Genomic DNA, 26231 nt, shown 5'->3' on the forward strand with positions numbered 1-26231 from the left:
GGCAGTTGCTTTCTTTTTTTTTTTTAATTTTTTATTTCTTTTCAGCGTAACAGTATTCATTGTTTTTGCACCACACCCAGTGCTCCATGCAATCCGTGCCCTCTCTAATACCCACCACCTGGTTCCCCCAACCTCCCACACCCCGCCCCTTCGAAACCCTCAGATTGTTTTTCAGAGTCCATAGTCTCTCATGGTTCACCTCCCCTTTCAATTTCCCTCAACTCCTTTCTCCTCTCCATCTCCCCTTGTCCTCCATGTTATTTGTTATGCTCCACAAATAAGTGAAACCATAGGACAGTTGACTCTCTCTGCTTGACTTATTTCACTCAGCAAAATCACTTCCAGTCCCGTCCATGTTGCTACAAAAGTTGGGTATTCATCCTTTCTGATGGAGGCATAATACTCCATAGCATATATGAACCGCATCTTCCTTATCCATTCATCCGTTGAAGGGCATCTTGGTTCTTTCCACAGTTTGGCGACCATGGCCATTGCTGCTATAAACATTGGGGTACAGATGGCCCTTCTTTTCACTACATCTGTATCTTTGGGGTAAATGCCCAGGAGTGCAATGGCAGGGTCATAGGGAAGCTCTATTTTTAATTTCTTGAGGAATCTCCACACTGTTCTCCAAAGTGGCTGCACCAACTTGCATTCCCACCAACAGTGGAAGAGGGTTCCCATTTCTCCACATCTTCTCCAACACACGTTGTTTCCTGTCTTGCTAATTTTGGCCATTCTAAGTGGTGTAAGGTGGTATCTCAATGTGGTATTAATTTGAATCTCCCTGATGGCTAGTGATGATGAACATTTTTCATGTGTTTGATAGCCATTTGTATGTGTTCATTGGAGAAGTGTCTGTTCATATCTTCTGCCCATTTTTTAATATGATGGTCTGTTTTGTGTGTGTTGAGTTTGAGGAGTTCTTTATAGATGCTGGATATCAATCTTTTGTCTGTACTGTCATTTGCAAATATCTTCTCCCATTCCGTGGGTTGTCTCTTTGTTTTCTTGACTGTTTTCTTTGCTGTGCAGAAGCTTTTGATCTTAATGAAGTCCCAAAAGTTCATCTTCACTTTTGTTTCCTTTTCCTTTGGAGACATATCTTGAAAGAAGCTGCTGTGGCTGATATCAAAGAGGTTACTGCCTATGTCCTCCTCTAGGATTTTGATGGATTCCTGTCTCATGTTGAGGTCTTTTATCCATTTTGAGTTTATCTTTGTGTACGGTGTAAGAGAATGGTCGAGTTTCATTCTACTACGTATAGCTGTCCAGTTTTCCCAGCACCATTTATTGAAGAGACTTTTTTCCACTGTATATTTTTTCCCAAAGGCAGTTGCTTAATGATCTGAGCTACCCAGGCACCCCTCTCTGTATCTTTTGTTCCCTGAAGGCTTTCCACATAACTTTAGAGGAATAAAATGAAAATGGTGACCTCCCAATCTCTGGCCCCAGTGCTGAAATCTCAGAGCCCCACTCCTCAGTGAGCCCTCATAGAAAAGTAGTCAATCACTCCTGTCTCCCTGGTTTCTGCCTGCACTCTGTGCTCACCCAGCCTGTGAACAAGCATTTCTATTTCTGGCACATGGCCCTGTTTGGAGTCTCCAAATCTAGCAGATACCTGCAGTGTGCCCCCAAGCTGCTCCTCTCAGGAGAGGAAGAGGAGTCTCCCCAGATCTGATGCTTTTTGGACCTCTGCTTGCGAGGCAGTCACCCAATAGTGTGGATCCTGCTTTATGGCTACTCCTTGGCTCACTCTTCACAGCCAACTTCCAAGCTCTGACACCTGGGAGAACCTGCCACACTCAGGGAACCCTAGTCTTTCTGTGACCCCAAGTGTTCTGAGACCACACTGTCCTAGCTAAGGTTCCACCCCCTACTTAGCTACCAGAGTGATGTTCCTCAGTGGAGCAGACTTATTAAAGTCCTGATTTTGTGCCCTACTGCTCTATCACTTGATAGTAGCTGGCTGAGGGAAGTTCCCTCCCCCATGCCCTATCTTCCCATATATCACCTCAGGTTTACTTCTCAACATGTCCTACCTTGCAGAAAGTGGTCATTTTTCTGTTCATAGAGTTGCTGCTATTCTTTTCTTCAATCTCTTGTTGAGTTTGTAGGTGTTCAGAATGGTTTGATAGCTATCTAGCTGAATTCCCGGGACAAGAAAAAATTTAGATCTACTCCTCCACCATCTTGAACCACCCCTAAGAAAGAAATATTTTAAGACAGTTTGAAATCATGAAATAACTCTGTGAAATGAATCATATTGAAAGGAAAAATAATATTTTCAAAGCATTATATTTCACAGGGGATTATAAGAAACTAAGAGGAAAATATGCAAAATACTAATATCAGGTATCAAATTAGTTGTTTAGAGATTCTAATGGGAGCTTAGCTCTTGAATATTATTGGCTAATGAAATGCCCTCTTCTACTTGGGAAAGTTATAGCTTTGGAAGGGACACACAGAGAGACAGGGAGAGCTTATCTATCTGTCCACTTACAGCAATGAACTAACCTGAAGTTTGTAGAATGACACTGACATGACAACTAGATTTTCCTTATATCCAGTTAACCTTGAACTTTAAAGTCATATTGGAAAACGTGTTTTTAAGCCACTCCCAGTTTGGTAAACATATATAGACGCTTCAGGTTTCATATGGGAGAAATGTATGTGTAAAACTTGAAATAAAAACATATTTTTGATTATTTTGAATAAAGAGTTGCCTAATTTGATCTTCATTTCCTGAGAGGGGTCTACCACTAAAGAGCTGACTGCCAAGTTCTAGAAATCTGGGTAAAACTCAAATGTCAGTCTAACTCAGCAAGTAATCCAGTTTAGTTGCTGCAATCAGACTTAACCTACCCTTAGGAAGAGAATGTAAGGCATCACCATGACATTCTGGAGGAAGTGCTACCTATGTTCTTTTTGTCTTTAACCATTCTCGGTCAGCTTCTTTAAGAAACCTCTAAAAGAAATCTTTCCAGAATCAGCTAGCATTTGGGATCACTTCTAACCAGGTAGGTAGATGACTTCTTTCAATTCAACGATTATTTACTGAGCAACTAACTAAAAGGGTGTTCAAGAAGTATTGGGCTAGATACTATGGGATATATCAAAAAGTATGACTCAGAGTGATGGCAGCTCAGCAATGGCTGCCCCGCAGGCACACAAACAGCTGTTGGGAAGCTGGTGGGCCAGGGCCCAGGGCCTTCACTGTCTGTGCTCCAGTTCCTGACTGGGCTCCTGGTCCTTAGAGCTTTTATATTTAAAGTATCCAGAAAAGAAAGGTAGTGAATGCTGGCAAGCTGAGATAAAGTCTTAACGTGGAAGCTTACGTTTTAAAGGAAGATTACAAAAGCCAATGAAAGCTAAGATTGCTACAGTTTCTAGAAGAAAGGGATATCACTTCACAGATAAGAGAAGCTATATAACAGAGGAGAAATCAGCAGTTTGGCAGAGGAAATAAGGACAGAATGGAAAGAATCCACACACTCAGAAAATAAAGAACTTGGAAAAACTCTTATTTGGCAGGTTTAAGAGGTATGGGAGAGGGGCACCAACAGCCCAAAGAAAATGAACCTTATTTCAGTGCTCTGGCAGGGCAGGCAGCAGAAAAAAGAAAGACAGAAATAAGGTATAAAAAGTCGCTGAAATTACAGAAAAATAAAAGAACTAATGGGGGGAAATGTGGCATATAACAACTGGAAAGGAAGCACTGTTTATGGGAAAAGAGAGATCTGCCAAAATTACAAGTCTACCACCACCACCACCTCTAACTCTTTTTGATAACATTGATCTAAAGAGAACTTTTAATGTGAAAACCAGTAGTTCCACCTATTATCATCTTTGCACTTTTGTGAAAAGAGAGACAGACACAAAGCAGGTGATTGACTTACTGTTCAAAATCCTCATTTTATTTCTCTGTTCATTGAAGTGAGTTTTTTCTATACATGTTCTTTGTGAAACGTTTGGAACTATACACATAAGCATAAACTACAGGAAAAAACTACAATTCCATCACCAAAAAATAATGTGATTAATCCATTAATGAAGTCCTTGTAGCCTTTATATATAAATATATACACACACTTATCAAGACATAATTTTATAGACAATTAATATTTCATCATAGATGTAACCATTGTTCTTTTATTTTTGCCTCTGGAAGTAATGCAAGCATAATAATCTATTACATTTTTATCTACAACTCTGAGATATGTGTAGTGTAGACTCCTAGAAGAGAAATTACTGTTCCAAACTATATAACATTGATACAGATACTTGATATGAATCATTAAATTGCTTTTTAAAAAGTATTGGCAACATAAGAGAATGGCCATCTTATCATATCTTTATCTATTTCTGTATACGGATTATTACGGTTTAGAAATTATTGCCAGTCTCAAGAGTGATAAATGATAATCCTTGTTATTGAACTTGCTATTTCTTTGTAACTGGATTTTAATTTTTTTCACATTGGATATATTTGGCTACTAGGAAAACAAACTTTCTCAATATAGCTTTCCTGTGGAGTTTAGAATGTAGCAAATACACATTATGGTTAACTGCTTAATGGAAGTTGCTATTCAGTAAATATCTAAGATGAGTATTCCCATCATATAATTAACTTCTAAGAAATAAGAATAAATCTTGATTTGTTTAAAATTGTAAATTATCATTACAACTTCAGTATTATTATAACATAGAAACAAAAATTCAGTCTGTGATCAACTTGCTTTTGTGGTTACCAAAATGTAGTTACATTTTGCAGTACTAAATAGATGTTCTCTCTCAAGTTAGATTGATGAAGAAAAACATATTTTTACCTAGCTCTAGTATATGGTACCACTGATGGTCTTACAGTGTTATTGAACTTTTCTCTTTGATAGTAACTAAAAGAACTCTCTCCTCTTCAGTTTCTGGATTGAAGATTGAATCAGTAATTATAATTTATAAAAATGGTCCCACAAACTAAAACATTCTGATATTTTCTTTATTTTCAACTTAATACCATCACTTAAGAAAAATTTGTCATAGGATATCTGGGTGGCTCAGTTGGTTAGGCATCTACCTTCAGCTTGGGTCATGATCCCAGGGACCTGGGATCAAGTCCTGTATTGGGCTCCTTGCTCAGCAAGAAGCCTGCTTCTCCCTCTGACTGCTGCTTTCCCTACTTGTGCTCTCTCTCTCTCTCTGACAAATAAATAAAAAAATTAAAAAGAGAGAGAAAGAAAGAAAGGAAGGAAGAAAGAAAAAAAAAGAAATATCTTTCTATGTCTGGTTTTCCAGATAACAAAATTACCTCTGAATTTTCATCTGCATCTAAGCTTATGTCACATGAACAATAATTTAGCATTTTTTCTGCATTAGAATGATAGCATCTTCACAGCAGGTATCATGTGAACAATATTTGCACCTCTGGCATACGTAATTGGTGATTTCTTTAGCCGCTTTCTGCAAATAAACTATTTTCATGTGATCAGTCAGCCTTTTTAACATGTATGAGTGCTATCATGTTTTTCTTGAATATCCTGATAACATAGTTCTTTTTTTTAAGATTTTATTTATTTATGTGACAGACAGAGATCACAAGTAGGCAGAGAGGCAGGCAGAGAGAGAGAGGAGGAAGCAGGCTCCCTGCAGAGCAGAGAGCCCGATGTGAGGCTCGATCCCAGGACCCTGGGATCATGACCTGAGCCGAAGGCAGAGGCTTTAACCCACTGAGCCACCCAGGTGCCCCTGATAACATAGTTCTAAAATCTCTTATATGTCATAATATTTGTCCTTGGCTAAAGGATGGTCAGCCAGCATCCTATATCCTCACTTAGAGCCTGTTATTCTATGAATTATGTTTAGCTGCATTTACTTTCTATGCACACAACTAATAGAACATGCTTGCAATTTCTGACTTACTCTTGCCCTTCATTGTGTGTGTGTGTGTGTGTGTGTGTGTGTGTGTGTGGTTTTCTTTTTTTTTAAGATTTTATTTATTTGACAGAGAGAGATCACAAGTAAGCAGAGAGGCAGGCAGAGAGAGAGGGGGGAAGCAGGCTCCCTTGCCGAGCAGAGAGCCTGATGCGGGGCTCGATCCCAGGACCCTGATATCATGACCTGGGCCAAAGGCAGAGGCTTAACCCACTGAGCCACCCAGGCGCCCCGTGTGTGTGTTTTCTGTCAACAGTTGCACAGCATTTGTTAGAAAGGTAATTTTTTTGTCCTAGAAGTGTTTTTCCAATCAGGTACACTCTATTATTTGCTGTGAGACCGAGAAAAAGCAAAAACAGTTAAATTCATTGGTTTACTCTGCTGTTATAATTTAAAGGATTTTTATCCAAATGTCTGGTGTATAAGATTCAGAAGTACCATATTTAATAATAGCACTTACTGATTTGTGCCCTGCAGATTGTAATTTATGGAAAAGTTTTTTAGAAACATGTTTTCTAAAAAGAATTTTTGCTTAGGATTCACAATTTTTGCAAATTTTATATACGTTTTGAGTTCAACTTCTAAAATGTAATCTACCAATTATTTCAACCAGATTTTTGTGTCAATTTTTATTGTCATTAACACAAATCTATATGGGATTGTCTTCCTAAAGAATTCTTTTAAAATCTTGTTTTGAAGTTTGAGCAGTCACTCTAACCCTTTATTTTCTTCATATCCTCTATATACCTTATTATGTTTGGGCTGAATATATTTATTGTGAATGTTGCATATTTTGAAGTTTTTCCTTCCCTTAAAATTTTGGTTTAGTAAAATTGACATTCTCCTATCAATTCACCCTCAAATGATGTGACAAATTTCCAAACAACTTTTTTCTTAAAAACGTCATGGCCTAAATGGAATGAAATATTGTTCCTGGAAGTTATTTCATTTAATGATATGCATTTTAATTCCTAAAATAAATGTTTTGGAGCCAAAAAAAGTATTACTCATTATTTTTTAAGATATTACTGATTTATTTATTTTATTTTAGAGAGAGAGTGTTAAAAGGGCAGAGGGTGAGGGAGAGAATCTTAAGCAATACTCTGCACTGAGCATGGAGCCCAATGAGGAGGCTCCATCTCACAATCTTGAGATCATGACCTGAGCCAAAACCAAGAGTCAGATGCTTAACTGACTGTGCCACCCACATGCCCCAATTTATCTTTATTTTAAAAATGACTTATCATATCACAGACATGGTTATGAAAACTCATCTTTGTTTACTTTGCAATATTTTCAAATCTTCCATTTGCCTCAGCATGCATGATTTTTTAGGGTCTGCTTCAGAGGAAAGGTTGAAAATGAAGCAATAGTGGTCAAATTTGAAGTCCATTTGTCATATATATACTTAGGGATAAATGCATTTATAGGACAACTTTGGTCCCACATGCAATATCAAAGGTAGTATGGAATACAATCTAAGTTATTAACCTGCAAGTAGTGTTTTGGAGATGGAAAACAAGGTGATCATCATTTTTTAAAAGATTGGTACCAAATTACATGAAGCCAATAGAATAGGTCTTATTTAGGACACTGTTCATAGTAATTTGTGTTTAGGATTTCAAATGTCTTTTAAGTCTATTATTTATCTACATTTGGCCCTTAGCTACTCTTTCCCATGTCAAATTGACTAGATAATCAGTCCAAATAATAACTGGAGGGAATATAAGAAGAAATACATAAAAACATATTGAATTGAGAAGGTTAATTTAATCTAACTTTAATATATGCTAATAAATTAAGCTGCCTTTCACTGAGAAGATGCAAGTCCAAATAAAATTAATTATTTTATGTCAGTATAATTCAAATAATTCACATGTTCTTTTCCAACAGGGAACAGAAAAGTAAGCCATGTGGTGATAATGGGCAATTTAGAGATTTTGATTAACTTGTTATGTGTGTGTATATATATATGCTATATATAGCATATATAATATATATTTATATTATATATAATATATGCATTATATACATTTTATATAAATTATTTTATTTATAAATAAAATATTTATATAAAATATTCAAGTTTTGCATTCATTAGATCAATTGGATTAGTGAAATAAAATTGAAAATGTTATTGTAATGTTGCTTTTCCTTTAAATTCCTCTCATATTGAAAAATGTGTACCTCAGTTGTAAAGAAAATTTAGTGGGTTAGCTCATGTGATGTCTTTGTAATGAGTTACTTGTATTAATAGGTTATGTAACTTTTTCTCATTTGACATCAAGACATCTATCAACTTAGAAATACTTAATGTTGTTTATAATGGTGCTTGATGCTTTCTTCAGGTGATAATTCAAGAGGATGGCCCTGAAAAGTTGGACCCCAAATATTTTGGAGAGTTACTTGCTGATCTAAGCCGTAAAAATACAGATCTGTATTATTGTTTATTAGAACATTTGCAGAGAATTGGAGGAAGGTACTGTAAATATATAATATCATTTGCCTTGATGTTGTAGTTATCAAACATTTTATGATACTTTGGTATTTTTTAATATACTTTATTTTTTACATCAGTTTTGGGTTCACAGCAAAACTCTAGTATTTTTTTAAGGTTTTATTTTTAAGTAATGTCTACACCCAACAGGGACTCAAACTCACAACCCCAAGATCAAGAGTTACATTCTCCACTGACTGAGCCAGCCAAGTGCCCCAAAACTCTAGTATTTTAATGGAGAAAGAGGATAACTATATGAGCATATCTGATCAAATGTCTTATTTTAAGAGTTAATGTTCTTCATGAAAATCATCAAAAGAGATCCTACCAGTCCTTTTAGGTTCAGTAAAGAATTCTGTGAACTTTCTTTCATAACATACTTTGATACCAAATACAACCTCTTGGACAGGGAGCTCAAAAAATGCATGTCATACTATGACGTGTTATAAGATATTATACTGATGATATAAGATGCAATCCATTGTCAATACACCACTATTCATCTTCCATTAATTTATGCTCAATGTACAAAGGCCAGAATTTAATATACATTTAGTGTTATATATTAGAAAAAATGTTATGTATTATTTTAATATATTACATTACCTATAAAAATTAAACATAAATTATATAAGTATCTATATATTTATATAAATATGTATGTTTTATAATTATATACTAAATAATTACATATATTTAAATATATACACATAAATAATTCATCAATTGTTCATGCATAGATGAGAGCATATTATATCATGAAATGAATTCCATAAGCTACATAAGTTATAAAAGTTGTCTTTTACTACACAGTCACATCCTATGTATGGCCAACTAAGACAAATTCTAGGAGAGCTCTACAAATACAGAATATGTATGATAAAGGAATGTTGGTAGAATTTTTTTCTAATTTACACTTCACTAACTGGATTCTTCTGTGTCTTAAAGATCTTTAATCTCTTATCTAGCTTTTTTCCTCTCCATTTATTACACTCCTTTCTTTCCATGTTTAGCTCCATTCTCTCTAACTTTACTTGCTTTCATATTCATGACTGCAACCATTCTCATACTATCATCCTCAAGTGCCTTACCTTCTTATCTTATTGTCCCTCCCACTTAGCAAAATCCCAATTCTTGAGTACTCTAGCTCTCTTCTTTATTTATTGTTTCTTTTTACTACTATCTACTCCATCCAATACATAACACTCACTACTCTCAGAATTCAGAGGGCTCTGTGAGGGCTGTTTTATTCACCCTGGTTTCCTTGGTGTTTAGCATGGTGACTAGTTTAGTGTGGTGCTCAATAAATATTTATGGACTATATGAATGTCTTTTTTTAATTTTTTAAAGTTTTTATTTAAATTCCAGTTAGTTAACACATGGTGTACCATTAGTTTCGGGTATACAATATAGTGTTTTAACACTTCCATACATCACCTAGTGCTCATCACAAGTGCCCTCCTTAATCCCCATCACCTATTTAACACCCCCCACCTCCCTTCTGGTAACCATATATGTTATAGTTAACTTATGAAACTCAGCACACAAAAAATAAATAATCCAATTAAAAATAGGCAGAAGACGAAGGATACATGTATCCCAATGTTTATAGCACCATTATCAACAATAACCAAACTATGGAGAGAGCCCAAATGTCCATTGACTGATGAATGGATAGAAAAGACATGGTGTGTGTGTGTGTATACACACACACACACACACACACACACACACACACATACTTGCCATTTGCAATGACATGGATGGAGCTAGAGTGTATTACATTAAGTGAAATAAGTCAGTCAGAGAAAGACAACTACTGTATTATCTTGCTCATAATTGGAATTTAAGAAAGAAAACAGATGAACATAAAGGAAGGGGGAGAAGAAAGGGGAAATGAAGTAAGACAGTATTTGTGATTCAGAGCACATGAATTTGACAAAGTTGTTACTCAATAAAGGGTTATAGAATAAGAGTTAAATATATTTCAAATGTATTAGTTTCATACTAATTAGAAGTAGACAAAGTAACTGAGCAAAGGAAGTTATGTTATTTCATAATGATTATTCCAGTAAACGTGTAATCTGTGGTTTTGGAACAACTCTTTCATTGAGGGTTTTGATAAACATACATAGATGACTTAAATGTGTGATTAAGCAATACAAAGCCTTGAATTTAATTCTTAGAGTACCTAAAGTACTACACACACAAAAGAAATAGAAAGGTAGTGTCTGCACATTAATAAACACTCCACGGTGGAGAGGGTCTTTTAAAATTTTGGTGATTTAGACATTCTATTAGAAGGTTGTCAGTTTAAGGGGCACCTGGGTGGTTCAATGGGTTAAGCCTTTGCCTTCAGCTCAGGTCATGATCTCATGGTTCTAGGATAAAGCCCCACATTGGGCTCTCTGCTCAGCGGGGAGCCTGCTTCCCTCTCTCTCTTTTCACATGGTATTTGTCTTTCTCTGACTAACTTATTTCCGTTAGCATAATACTATTTAGCTCCAACAATGTCATTGTAAATGGCAATATTTCATTCTTTTTATGGCTGAGTAATATTCCGTTTTATATATACCACCTCTTCTTTATCCATTCATCTGTCAATATATGGAGCATTATACATGGAATATTATATGTGGAACATCTTCTTTATCCATTCATCAGTCAATGGACATTTGAACTCTCTCCATAGTTTGGTTATTTTTGATGTTTTCTGCCCATTTTTACATTGGATTATTCATTTTTGGGGTGTTGAATTTCATAAGTTCGTTGCATATTTTGGGTACTAAACATTTATCAGATATGTCATTTGCAAATATCTTCTCCTAATCTGTAGGCTGCCTTTTATTTTGTTGATTGTTTCCTTTGCTTTGCAGAAGGCTTTATTTTGATGAGTCCAAATGGTTCAATTAAAAAAAAAAACCCTCAATTTTGCTTTTGTTTCTCTTGCTTTGGGATTCATTTCTATAAAGAAGTTGCTATGACTAATGTCAAAGAGGTTACCTGTGTTCTCCTCTAGGATTGTTATGGTTCCAGGTCTCAAACTTGGGTCTTTAATGCATTTTGAACTTCCTTTTTTTGTGGTTGGTGCAAGAAAGTGGTCAGTTTCATTTTCTTTTCTTTTTTTTTTTTTTTGTCTGATGCTCTCCAGTTTTCCCAATACCATTTTTTGAAGAGACTGTCTTTTTTTCCCCCACTGGATATTCTTTCCTGCTATATTGAAGATTAACTTACCATATAGTTGTGGGTTCATTTCTGGGTTTTCTATTCTGTTCTATTCATCTATTTGCCCATTTTTGTGTCAGTACCATAATGTTTTAATCACTACAGCTTTGTAATATAACTTGAAGCCCATAATTGTGATGCCTCCAGCTTTGCTCTTCTTTTTCAAGATTGCTTTGTCTATTCTAGATCTTTTCTGGTTCCATACAAATTTTGGGATTGTTTGTTCCAGCTCTGTGAAGATGTTGATGGTATTTTGATAGGGATTGCATTGAATGTGTTGATTGCTCTGGGTACCACAGACATTTTAACAATATTTGTTCTTCCAATCCATGAGAATGGAAAGTCTTTCTATTTTGTTGTGTTCCCTGCAATTTCTCTCATCAGTGTTTTGCAGTTTTCAGAATCTAAGTCTTTCACTTCTTTGGTTAGGTATCTTACTGGTTTGGGCACAATTGAAATTGGGATTGATTCCTTGATTTCTCTTTTGGCTGCTTCATTACTGGTGTGTAGAAATGCAAGATTTCTGTATGATGATTTTGTGTCCTGCAAGTTTACTGAATTCCTGTATCAGTTCTAGGAGATTTGGTGGGGTCTTTTGGGTTTTCTATATGTTGTATCATGCCACCTGCAAATAGTGAGAATTTGACTTTTTCTTTGCTGATTTGGATGACTTTTATTTCTTTTTCTTGTCTGATTGCTGTGGCTAGGACTTCCAGTACTATATAATAACATCAGTGAGAATGAACATCTCTTTGTTGTTCCTGACTTTAGGGAATATCCTCTGGTTTTTCCCTCATTGAGAATATTAGCTGTGAGTTTTCATATATGACTTTTATTATGTTGGTGGTATGTTCCCTCTAAACTTTGTTGAGGGTTTTTCTCATGAATGGATGTTATACTTTGCCAGATGCCTACTTTGCATATATTGAAATGATTATATGATTCTTATCCTTCTCTTGTTGAGACCAGTTTTGTGACCTAATATGTGATCTATTCTGGAGAATGTCCTATGTGTACTTGAAAAGACTGTGTATCATGTTAATTGATTTATGAATATTGAACCACGCTTGCAACCTAGGAATAAATCCCACTTGATTGTGCTGAATGTTTTTTAATGTACTGTTGGATTTGGTTTGCTAGTATTTTATTGAGAATTTTTGTACCTATGTTCATCAGGGATATTGTCATGTATTTCTCTCTCTTTCTCACTCTCTCTATCTCTTGGAATCTTTATCTGGTTTTGGTGGTATCAGGCCTCACAGAATGAATTTGCAAGTTTTCTTTCCTTTTCTATTTCATGTAATATTTTGAAAAGAATAGGTATTAACTCTTCCTTAAGTGTTTGGTAGAATTTTCCTGTAAGACATCTGGCCCTGGACTTTTGTTTGTTGGGAATTTGTTTGTTTGTTTGTTTTCTGATTCAATTTCTTTACTGGTTATTGGTCTGTTCAAGTTTTTTTTTTTCCCTTCCTGTTTCAGTTTTGGTAATTTATATCTTTCTAGGAATTTATCCATTTCTTCCAGATTTTCCAACTTCTTGGCATATAGCTTTTCATAATATTATCTTATAATTATTTGTATTATTGTGGTATCAGCTACTATTCTTCCTATCTTACTTACAATTTTATTTATTAGGGTGAATTCTCTTTTCTTTTTGATAATTCTGACTAGAAGTTTATCAATTTTTTTTTGAAGAACCATTTCCTGGTTTCATTGATCTTTTCTGTTTTTTTTTTATTTCATTATCATTTATTTCTTCTCTAATATTTATTATTTCCTTTCTTTTTGTAGCTTCTTTATGTGTAAGTTTAGGTTGTTTATTTGGGACTTTTCTTGGTTCTTGAGGTAGGTTTACATTGCTATATATTTCCCTCTTAGGATCACTTTTGCTGCATCCCAAAGGTTTTGAACAATTTTGTTTTCATGTTCATGTATATTTAAATTTTTTCTTTGATTTCCTGTTTGTCTGATTCATTGTTTAGTAACATGTTGCTTAAACCCCATGTATTTGTTGTCTTTCCAAATTTTTTCTTGTGGTTGATATATTTTTCATAGTGTTGTGGTCAGAAAAGGTGCATGGTATGATTTCAAATTTATGTATTTGTTGAGACCAGTTTTGTGACCTAATATGTGATCTATTCTGGAGAATGTCCTATGTGTACTTGAAAAGACTGTGTATTCTCCTGTTTTAGTATGAAATGTTCTGAGTATACCTGTTAAGTCCATCTAGTCCAGTGTGTCATTCAAAACCATTGTTTCCTTATTTTTTGTTTAAATTATTTGTCCATTGATGTAAGTGAGGTGTTAAAGTCCCCTACTATTATTTTATTATTATCCATTAGCTCTTTTATGTTTGTTATTATCTGTTTTATGTATTTGGATGCTCCCATGTTCAGTGCATAAATATTTACAATTGTTGTATCTTCTTGTTGGATTTTCCCTCTTTAGAATTACATAGCCCTTCTTTGTCTCTTGCTACAGTCCTTGTTTTAAAGTCTAGCTTGAGGGGCACCTGGGTGGCTCAGTGGGTTAAGCCTGTGCCTTCGGCTCAGGTCATTATCTCAGGATCCTGGGATTGAGACTTGCAAAGGGCTCCCTGCTCAGCAGGGAGCCTGCTTCCCCGTCTTTCTCTGCCTGTCTCTCTGCCTACTTGTGATCTCTTTCTCTCTCTCTCTGTCAACTAAATAAATAAAATCTTTTAAAAAATAAAGTCGAGTTTGAGTGATATAAGTATCATTCCTTGGGCTTTCTTTAGACACTCATTTGCATGATAAATGTTTCTCCATCCCTTTGCTTTCAATCTGGAGGTATCTTTAGATCTAAAATGCGTCTTTATAGGCAGCATAAAGATGGCTCTTGTTTTTTTTTTATAGAATAAACATTGAGGATTTTTTTTTAAAGATTTTATTTATTTATTTGACAGAGAGAGATCACAAGTAGATGGAGAGGCAGGCAGAGAGAGAGAGAGAGAGAGGGAAGCAGGTTCCCTGCTGAGCATAGAGCCAGATGCGGGACTCGATCCCAGGACTCTGAGATCATGACCCAAGCCGAAGGCAGCGGCTTAACCCCCTGAGCCACCCAGGCACCCCGGCTCTTGTTTTTTAATCCATTCTGACACCCTAAGTCTTTTGTTTGGAGCATTTAGTCCATTTACATTCAGAATAATTATTGGTTTATATGCATTTATTACTTTTTTGTCATTGTTTCTGGAGATTTTCTCTGATCCTTTCTTGTCTTTGTCACTGTTGGTCTCCCCTTTGTACTCAGAGCCCCTTTGAATACTTCTTGCAGAGCTGGTTTAGTGGTCATGACCTCCTTTAGTTTTTGTTTGTCTGGGAAAGTATCTCTCCTATTCTGCATGTTAGCCTTGCTGGATAGAGCATTCTTGACTACAGATTTTCTCCATTCAGCACTTTGAATATACCATGCCACTCTCTTCTGGCTTGCCGAGTTTCTGTTGAGAAATCTGCAGCTTGACTTATGGGTCTTCCCTTCTATATTAAGGACTTCTGTCTTGCTGCTTTTAAGATTTTTTTCTTTTTCACTGTATTTTGCAAATTTAACTACACTATGTTTTGGTGTTGGCCTGCTTTTGATGATTTGATAGGAATTCTCTGTCCCTCCTGAATCTGGATGTCTGTTTCTTTCTGCAGATTAAGGAAATTTTCAGCTATTATTTCTTCAAATAAATTTTCTGCCCCTTTTCTCTCTCTTTTTCTTCTATAACTCCTATAATATGAATGTTATTTCATTTGATGGAGTCATTGAATTCCCTAAGTCTATTTTCATATTCCACTAATTCTTCTTTTTCTCTTCTGTTCATCTTCATTATTTTCTATTATTTTGTCATGTGGGTCACACATTCATTCCTCTGCCTCTTCCATACTGCTGTTAATTGCATCAGGCTTGTTTCCAATTCATTTATTCCATTATCCATCTCTGACTGAGTCTTCTTTAACTCTTTTATCTCTGCAGTAAGGATCTCACTGATGTCCTGCATTCTTTTCTGAAGCCCAGTGAGTACTCTTATGATTGTTTCTTTAAAGTCTCTATCAGGCATGTTACTTATATCTGTTTCACTTAGATCTATGGCTGTGGCCTTATCTTGTTCTTTCATTTGGGATAAGTATCTCTGTCTTGCATTTCATCTAACTGTCTGCCTTCTTTATGTTAGAAAAGCCAGTTATGTCTCCTGTTCCTGAAATTATTGGCCTTATGAAGAAGAGGTTTTCTTGTGCCCAGGACCTAGCACTTCAGAGAGTGTCTCTGGTATATGCTGTGTGCACTCTGCTGTGATATTTTGGCTATGGTATCCTTCAGGCCAGTCACATGCATAAGCTCTCATTGACTGCTCTGGGCAGTGTTTAGTACCTGGCCTGAATGTGGTGAGTTTTTACTCAGTGTTATCTGGTCTGCTTATAAAATGAGACCTGAACCAACTCAAAGCAGGACTAAGGCCCTGCTTATATCTTGTTAAGAGATGTGGTGTGAGCAGGGGTTTAGGCTGGTCTTCTGGAGGTGGGGCCCACAATGCTGGTACTGAGGTATGCTTGACTTAGAAGGGCAGTTCCACCAAAACACAGGCAGATGGGTTTGGTATAAGCAAGTTAGGCAACCAGTATTCTTGCTGAGAGGCTTACTCTCCCTCTATATATGTGGTTCTCTGTCTATGCTGGGGTGGGAGTAAGAAATGGTGTCAGCCTGCTCCTTTCATCACAGAGAGGCCTCTATGTGAAAGCTGCCTCTCAGAGACTTGCTCTGAGAGGAGTGTATAATCTCCCTACTGTGTGCCCCAGGCATACTTTAGATCTTTGTTGCCATACCATCTGCTCTGTAGGCTGTCTGTCTCTCTTCTTTCCAGGAGCAGAGCAGTAATCTCAGGGCTCTAGATCAGCCAAACCTTCTGTCCTTTAAAACCAGGCTTTAAACCCTGCTGGTTGTAAGGTCTGACTAAATTCAGCCCTTCTCATTTTTCAGTCCAACAGCTTTGGGAAAATATTCTCCATGTGGGTTTCCCTGTGTACTCCCCTCTATCTCACTCTTTTTTCTCTCTCTCTCTCACCCCTCTCTGTGACCATGGCTCACCCCCTCCACATCACTCAGAATCTGTTTCTCCCTTAAACCACATCTCCACACTTTCTACCTTTTCGATGTGACCTCTTGTCTCCCTTTAGTTGTGAAATCTGTTCTGTCAGTCCTCAAGTTGATTTCTAGGGTGTTTAGGATGATGTGATAGTAATATAGTTTTGTTCATGGGTCCTCCTACTCTGCTGCCATGTTCTCCTCCTCTCCTGCCACTGTTGTTGTTTTTTTTTTTCCCCTACTCAATGTAATTCTAGTCAACACCCCCTGGTGAGAATGGAGATGTAATCCACATTGGCCTCTCCACTTCCTTGCTCTGCTGTCTTTGTTTTCACTCTCTCTCTTTTCCTCTTCTTTTTTCCCCATTTTTCTTCTTTTTCCATGTTATGATTTAGCAATGAGTGGGTACAGGGTCAGAATTAAGGAAGGTTGTCTCACAAAACCATTCTGGTTACCTTAAAACATTGCAGTATTAAGTACTGTTGATTTTTCATTGCTTTATTTCTTTGTTTTGTTTTACTTTACTTTAATAAAAATATTTATTTTATTTTTTAAATTTTTATTGTTTTATGTTAGTCACCATGTAGTTTATCATTAATTTTTGATGTAGTGTTCCAAGATTCATTGTTTACATATAACACCCAGTGCTCCATGCAATACATGCTCTCCTTAATACCTACCACCAGGTTTCTTATTTGTAGAAAGAAATGACTAGGGACATGTGTACTAGCTTGGCTTGGGAAGTGGAGTTTTTAACATAAAGTTCCATTAATACTGTGATAATTCCAGTTAGTAGTAATGGAAGATGACTAAAACTGCATTGATTCATATTTTTAACTTGTTGTAACTCCCAATATATGCATGCCATTACTTTAGTAAAGCATTCAAAAAGTATATGATACTTTATTTATTTATATTTCTAGGACCTCCCCACAATTTCTGTTTTGGGCAACACAGGAATGCTACATATTTGTTGTTGCCAAACAACAGCAAATATGTAGTCATGCTTCCGGAAATTGAATCTGCCATTATCTTCCTCAACATTAGTCTTTTTTTTTTTAACATATGCAAGATGTTCTGTACAGTGAATGACCCTCTTATCTCTGTAAGCAATATATTACTCATAAACACTTACTTAGAAGGTAAAGGTATGAGATAATGTCCTAAAAAATCTCTAAGATACTTATCTCTTATACTGAACATATGGCACTTCTATACCTCTTTAAGGTATAGAAGACCATCTTTAAAATATTCTGCCTTGTTGTCAGAATACGTGTACTGTTCTTGTTTGAGGTGTTGACCATATATTTTGTGCCCAGGACTTCAATTAAGCACAGATGGAGCAAGTAGGCAGAAATAAAGGCCTGTCTCTTGCCCCGGACAATAGAACTGTATGCTTTTCCATTTTCATTATTCCCTAAAGGAGCAAGTGCAAGACTGGCATAATCACTAACAGTTCTTTTGCAGCATTTGGCTACTTAACATGACTTCACAAAAGATCTTCCAACCCTGGTGCCCAAACATTCATTTTGATCCTGGAAGTTCTATTATCCCACTAGAATTTTAGTCATGTTGCCTAAGGCTCTGTCCCTATTCAGATACTTTTTAAGTTTCTTCACTGCCATATATATACTGTAGTGTAGACTGAATGAGTTAGCCTTGTCTTGCAAGTTTTGATTTTGATGAAAAGGGTATGAATAACTTGGAGGCTCTATGGAGAGAAGCTGGATTCAGCCCTGAAAGTGAGCAATATAGGAGAAATGGGAGGTGGAAATAGAGAACAACTATTACTGTTATTCATTCACTCAGGTAGCATTATTGCCAGTGTCAAGGACTTGTACATCTATCCACAAATGGATAAGTGCTAATGGATGGCAGTAACTGATTCTCTATATTCTTTTGGTTTGTTGTTTTGATATTGTTTATTTTTAATAGATTACCTAGTTCCAGGAAAATTATCTTTAGTTTCGTCAAGTTCTAATTTATTTCAATTAAAAGTTATTATTTGAATTATAAATTGAAATGTTGCTATTATGATATATTAAAAAGTAAGATAAAATAATTTGAACATTAGCATTTATATATGATCATTATACACACTTTCTTAAGATTGTTTATCTTTTTTTCACTCTTACAGCAAAGAGGACTTTGAGTCTACAGATGAAGTAAGTGCAAAAATAGTTGAAAATCAAATATAGTTGATAACAAAGCAGATTATGATATTTTCACTGATGATATTTTTTAGTTTGGTACATTTATTAGACTGGAAACATGGATTAGTGAAAAACATGATGATTATTTTATCTTTAAAATGATATAACTATTTATATATTTGTAATAGCTATAAAAAGTAATAATCATTGGGTTGCCTGGGTGGCTGTTGGTTGAGCTTTGAACTCATGGTTTCAGCCCAGGTCATGATCTTAAGGATATGGAATCGATAGCCACATTGGACTCTGTGCTCGGTGTGGCATCTGCTTAAGGTTCTCCGTCTCCCTCTTCCCCTCCCCACCACTGTCTTTCTCTCTCTTTAAAATAAATAAATAGACAAAATCTTTAAAATGATAATAATAAAAGTAATAATTATTCATGCAAAATGTTTTATCAGCTGTTATTTATGATTTAATTTGTCTTTGATTATCAAAACATTTAAAATTTCATTGACCAAATACTCTCTGATTTAGGAAATTTAAATCTACATTAACTAAATCAATAGCAAATTTAGTTTTAGTATATTTTGAAACTTTATATGACTCATACCAAATAGAGAACAACTTAAAGTACATTTTTTCAAGTATTAATTCTATTATATATGTCCTTTTTGTTAATAATTACTCTTAATGGAATAAGTAATCAAATAAAGAAAACTGATTTCAATGTAATAAAAAAGCACAGTGGCCTCCTTTGTGTTATTTTTTCCCTTTATTTCCAATGTAGTTATAGACTGTATTCATTACAATAATTCAGAAAGCCCTAGATTGTCATTAAGAAACACTACTTCAATTTAGCTTCTCAATTAAAAGTAGTTGAAACTTGTAACCAAAGGGCAGGTTGGTGGGGTGACATATAAAATAGATAAAGGGGCTTAAGAGTACACTTAATTTTATAAACACTGAGAAATGTGTACAGCTGTTGAATATTGTATACCTGAAACTAACATAAAAGCGTGTTAATTGCACTCGAATGAAAAAAAGAGAGACAATAATGTTTGGTGGGCTAGGCATGGGATTTGTGGAGATAAGTGTCTGACTGTGATATCTTAGCTTTAGTATGTGGCTCTCTGTGTGTGTTAATTAATTTGAGAGAGCATGTGTGTGAGTGGGGGTAGGGGCAGAAGGAGAGGGAAAAAGAGAATCTTAAGCAGGCTCTGCACTCAGCACTGAGACCAGGGTGGGGCTTGATTCCAGGACCCTGAAATCATGGCTTGTGCCCAAATCAAGTGTAAGACACTTAACTAAGCCACCCAGGTGGCCAGCAATCTGTGTTTTTGTAAGGACATCATCCTTCTATGGTTTGGAGGAGAGATACTGAAGTCAGAGGTACTGGATGATATTGTAATGAACTTGTCTTGCAATAGCCATAGAGAAAGGTCACCCCCCTGTGGAAGAGGGCAAGATATGGCCTGAGGATGTGGATTCTCGGTCAGTCATCCAAGGAGGAAGTGGAGGGGGAGATCCTGCCTTTACTAGAATCTCCCTCTCTTGGATCTATACCTCACAAAGGGAACCGTATAGATATGAGCTTCAGAATGAGGGCAATAACATCTTATTGGAAGATAAGTATAATGCCCCCCCAAAAGATGTCCACATCCTAATCCTTGAAACCTTTGAATATGTTACCTTAACATGGCAAAGAGACTTTGCAAATGTGACTAATTTAAGGATCTTAAAGTAAGGAGATTATCCTGGATTATGTGGTTGGTTCCAATGTAATTACTAATCCTTAAAAGAGGGAGGCAGGGGGTCAGAGTTAGATATGAAAAGAGAAGCTGAGGTTGGAGTGATAAGGCCACCCAGCCAAGAAATTTAGGTAGCCTGTAGAAACAAAAATGCAATGAAACACATTCTCCCCTAGAGCCCACCAAAAAAATGCAGTCCTGCTGACATGTTAATTTTAGCCCACTGACTTCTAATCTCTAGAATTATGAGATAATACATTTGTGTTTCTTCAACCCCCCCAAATTACTTAAATCTTCTCAATGTTGTAGCAACATCTTAATTTTTCAGAAGTTATCATAGCCCAGTGTAAGTTATCAATAAGCCCTCAATTTTATTTCTCCAAATTTACATTATTTTAAAACAACAGCCTTTAAATTATCATATTTACCACCCAAAAAACCTTCCAGTTGTTGAAAGATACACTGAAATAAAGTGTTTAATGGGATTTGAGAACCATCCTATTGTTTTTTAAATTGCTTTTTAAAAAATGTAGAAATGTAACATCTGGTTGGTTGCACAAAACTTTTCCCTAAAATGCCTGGAAATCAAGGTTCTTTCCATAGTGTATATAGTATAATCAGTTTTTAAAAGTAAGGACTAATAAGGCTAAAAATGAAGTTGGTAGCAACTATTGCCAGAAAGTGAAATAATCTTTTGATGTTCCTAAAAATATGCTCTGCTGCACAGAAGTCTATAAACTACTCACCCTAAGATAGTGATACTAATGTTTATCTGTTAAATGTATAACCTTCTCTTTTCTTACAGTCAGAAGACATTGAATCCTTGATTCCTAAAGGATTGTCAGAGTTTACAAAACAACAAATTCGTTATATTTTGCAGGTAAGGTGGGGTCAAGAGTGAGTGTGAGATCAACAATGACAAACCACTAGCCAAGGATGCTTCCCTTAAATAAGAAAAGAAAGTTCTCAATAAAAATACTGTTTCACAAAAGTTGATTATACTTTGATTAAAAAATTGTTGCATTATGGTTTGTTCAGACTTTCACTTATATTGAAAACCATTCAGGTAAGCATTCCAGAAATACTGTTCCCTGCTGTGGAATGGCTTTATTCTCTCTTCACTGCTATAGCACAACTTGACTCTAATTTATAGTTTTGCCCTCATCTTCTCCATTTTCCATTCTACCCCCACACTGCCACCCCTTGTGGTAAGAGATGGGAGAGGCCAATGCCTTGCTTTTTCTGATGTGCTGAATGATAGAGATTACTGGAGCGGTAAATTCCCTTACAATGAAGGAAGAAACAGAAGAAGATAGATGCTAAGGGAATATGGCTAAAGAGTACATCTTTTTGTAAGAAAGGATTGTAAAGACAACCTAGCTCTGTTTGAGTGAGGCCAATTTCTAAATTATTGGTCTTAAACCTTTGTTGGTCATCCAAAAAGGTCCAATATTGGACCTGATGTCACTTTTGTGAAATTTAAATAAAATATTTTTAGTAGAACGCAGAATATATTATAAAAAGACAGTGGTGTAGGAAACACATATTCTTCACAGAATCTGAATCTTGGAGACATCCTTGATATTATCTTTGGTGGTGGGAATTTTCAATAGAAAATTGAAAGGCCTATTTCTTTGAAAAACTCCTTCAGAGGATTTTTACATCTAAGTTCATGAGAAACATTGGTCTATACTTTTCTTGTATTCTCTTTGGTTTTGGTATCAGAATACTAGCTTCATAAAATGAATTGGGAAGTGTTTCTTCTTTTATATTTTCTAGAAGAGAATGTATATAGACTTGGTATTAATTCTTCTTTAAACATTTGGTAAAATCCTTTAGTAAAAATATCTGGGCCTGGAGATTTTTGGGGGAGTTTAAAAAAAATTCCAAATTCAACTCCTTAATAGTTATAGGTTTATTCAAATGATCTGTTTCATACTGGATGAGTTGTGGTAACTTGTATTTTTCAAGAAAGTAGTCTATTTCATCTATATTGTCAAATTTATACTGTATAGTTGTTCATAGTATTCCCTTATTATCTTTTTGATGTCTGCAGGTTTTGTATTACTATCCCCTATTTAATTCTTGATACTAGTCATTTGTGTCTTCCTTTTTCTTTGTCAAGTTTGCTGGAGGTTTTCAATTTTAACATTTTTTTTTTCAAAGAAAGAGACTTCCGTTTTATTGATTTTCTCTATTATTTTCCTGTTTACACTTCTACTGATTTTTGCTCTTGTCTGTATTATTTCCTTCCTGTGTTGTTTTTGATATGTTGTTTTCTTTGGTTTCTTGATATAGAAGGTTAGATTATTGATTCAAGACATTTTCTGTTTTCTAATGTAAACATTTAGTGCTATAAATATCCTCTTGGCATGGATATAGCTGTGTCCCACAAATTATGATATGGCTTTCATTTTCTTTCAGTTCTATGTACTATTTAACTTCCTTTAGACTTCTGCTTTGACCTGTGGATCATTTAGAAGTATATTATTTAGTTTCAGAGTGCTTAAATATTTTCCTGTTGTCTTTCTAGTGCTGATTTCTAGTTTAATTCCACTATGGTGAGAACATACTTTGTAAGAGATCAATTTTTTTGTAATAGTTAAGTTTTGTTTTATGGTCAAGGACATGGTCTATCTTGGAGTATGTTCCATGAGCACATGAAAGGATTAGACACTTTCATCAATGGGGTTGCTGAGTTCTTTTATATTCTTGCTCATTTTCTGCCAAATAGTTCTTAATGAGCTGCTGAAAGAGGCATATACCAATCTTTAGTTATAACTGTGAATTTGTCTTTTTTTCCTTTCAGTTCTATCAGTTTTTGCAGTTCTATACATTTTGCAGTTCTATTGTTTGGTGTATAAATGTTTAGAGTGCCATGTTCTCTTGGTGGATTGACCCTTTTATCATTATGTATATGGTCCCTTTTTGTTCTTGGTAATTTTCTTTGCTCTAAAGTCATTTTTATCTAATATCAATATAGCACTTTTACTTTCTTTTATTAATGTTTGCCTGGTATCTTTTTTCCCCAAATTTACTTTCATCATATATTTTTAAACTTTCACTATATTTGAAGTTAGATAGAACACTTGTAGTTGGATCAAATTTTTTTCTCACCCTGTAAATCTCTGTTTTTAATTGGTGTATTTAGACCAAGTTGTAATTATTGATACATCGGGGCTAGCCCTGCTATTTTTATTTTTTGTATTCTGTTTGTTCTGGTTTTTTTTTTCATGGTTTTTTTTTTTTGTCTTGCTTTCCTGTGTATTAGTCAAAAATGTTTTTAGTATTCCATTTTTATTTCTCTCTGGTACTTTTGAGTGTATCTCTTAGTATAGCCTTTTTAGTGGTTGCTCTAAGAATTACATTATATACCCACAATTTATCCCAGTGTATTGGTGTTCAACATTTTGTAAGTTTCAGTGAACTGTAGAAAATTTTGCTTCCTTTATCACTCTTTAGTCTCCACATCTATAACATAATTTTCTTAAATATTTCCTTTTTGTGCATTAAGAGCCACTGTTAGTTTTTTGTTTTAAATAATCAAATATAATTTAGAAAATGAAAGAGAAGGAAAACCTACTCTGTTTTCTCATATTATTACTTATGATTCTATTTCTTCTTGATGCTCCAAATTCCTTCCTTTGTCATCTTTTTCTCTTCAGAGAACTTCCTTCACCCATATTTTTAGGATAAGTCTGTTAGTGACTTTTTTTTTTTTTTCAGTTTTCTTCATCTGGTAATGTGATTTCCCCTTCATTTATAAAGGGTATTTTCATTAGACACAGAATTTGTAGTTGACAATTCCTTTTTTTCGGCACCTAAAAATGGTGTCCTATGTCCCTCTGGCCATTAAGATTTCTGATGAAACATATACTGTCATTTGAATTGTTATTACCAATAGTTAAGATTTATCTTGCTGCTTTTGGAATTTAAAAATTATCTTTAGTTTTAAGAAGTTTGACTGATTTGTCTGGGCATGGATTTCTTTGGGTTTATCCTGTTTGGGATTTCATCAACTTCTTGAATCTGTACTTGTATTTTTTGCTAATTTGGAGAAGTTTACACCCATTATTTCTTCAAATACTTCTTCAGTTCCAGACTCTTTCTTCTTTCCTTCTAGGACTTTTATGAAATGTATGTTAGATATGTCTTATATTCTTACAGGTCTCAGAGGATCGTTCAATTATTTTGCAATCTGTTTTCTCTCTGATGTTCTGATAAAGTCCTTTCTTATTGTTCTGTCCTCAAGTTTACTGATTCTTCATTCTCTTCTTTCCATTTTGCTTTTTAGTCCATCCATTGAGGTTTTTGTTTTTGTTTTGTTTTGTATAGTTATTAAGCTTTACAATTCTAGAATTTCTATTTAGTTATGCTTTACATCTATTTCTTCTCTGAGAGTTTCTGTTTCATTACTGAGACTTTCTATTGTTAGGTCTGTTTTTAAATTTTTATTGAAGTATGTTTATGATGGCTGCTTTAAAATCCTTGTCAGACTATTCTAACAGTTCTGTTATCTTGATTTGTGATCTATTAATTGTTTTTCTTATCAAGGTAAGATATTCCTGCTTCTTAGAATGACTAGTGATTTTTTTTAATTGAAACCTGGACATTTTGAGTATTATGTTATGACTCTGAATTTTTTTTTTAGATTTTATTTATTTATTTGACAGACAGAGATGACAAGTAGGCAGAGAGGCAGGCTGAAAGAGAGAGAGGAAGAAGCAGGCTCCCTGCCGAGCAGAGAGCCTGATGCGGGACTCAATCTCAGGACTCTGGGATCATGACCTAAGCCAAAGGCAGAGGTTTAACCCACTGAGCCACCCAGGCGCCCCTATGACTCTGAATCTTATTCAAATCTTCTGTTTTCATAGATCGGATTTGATACTGGAAAAAAAAGAGCACATGGGGGCACTGCCTGTTACTGCCAGCTGGGGTGTAAGTCCAGGTTCCCCTCTCAGCCTCTGTTGACACCAGTCAGGGAAGGAGCTCCTTGTTCCTTCTGGGCAAGGGTAAAAATTGTGCTTCTCTTTTGGGACTTCATCAAGATCAAAAGCTTCTGCACAGCAAAGGAAATAGTCAACAAAACAAAGAGGCAACCCACGGAATGGGATAAGGTATTTGCAAATGACAATACAGACAAAAGGTTGATATCCAGGATCTATAAAGAACTCCTCAAACTCAACACACACAAAACAGACAATCATATTTAAAAAATGGGCAGAAGATATGAACAGACACTTCTCCAATGAACACATACAAATGGCTATCAAACACATGAAAAAATGTTCATCATCACTAGCCATCAGGGAGATTCAAATTAAAAACCACATTGAGATACCACCTTACACCACTTAGAATGGCCAAAATTAGCAATACAGGAAACAACCTGTGTTGGAGAGGATGTGGAGAAAGGGGAACCCTCTTACACTGTTGGTGGGAATGCAAGTTGGTGCAGCCACTTTGGAGAACAGTGTGGAGATTCCTCAAGAAATTAAAAATAGAGCTTCCCTATAATCCTGCCATTGCACTACTGGGTATTTACCCCAAAGATACAGATGGAGTGAAAAGAAGGGCTATCTGTACCCCAATGTTTATAGC

General features: G+C 35.4%; 2 protein-coding genes across 2 annotated transcripts in view; one reads left to right on the top strand and one right to left on the bottom strand.

Annotated features, from left to right (window-relative positions):
* The window catches only part of LOC116861910 (MICOS complex subunit MIC27-like), a 552532-nt gene that overhangs the window by 216255 nt on the left and 310046 nt on the right, over window positions 1-26231 (bottom strand). The gene's annotated exons all lie outside the window — the stretch shown is intronic.
* The window catches only part of POF1B (POF1B actin binding protein), a 100814-nt gene that overhangs the window by 52309 nt on the left and 22274 nt on the right, over window positions 1-26231 (top strand). The window contains exons 7-9 of the mRNA XM_032848800.1: window positions 8277-8407; window positions 18870-18897; window positions 21436-21510. Coding sequence (XP_032704691.1) covers window positions 8277-8407; window positions 18870-18897; window positions 21436-21510 — 234 coding nt within the window. The remainder of the gene's footprint in view (window positions 1-8276; window positions 8408-18869; window positions 18898-21435; window positions 21511-26231) is intronic.

The sequence above is a fragment of the Lontra canadensis genome, unplaced genomic scaffold, assembly GCF_010015895.1.
Source record: "Lontra canadensis isolate GAN:19392208 unplaced genomic scaffold, GSC_riverotter_1.0 scaffold209, whole genome shotgun sequence".
NCBI lineage: Eukaryota > Metazoa > Chordata > Mammalia > Carnivora > Mustelidae > Lontra > Lontra canadensis.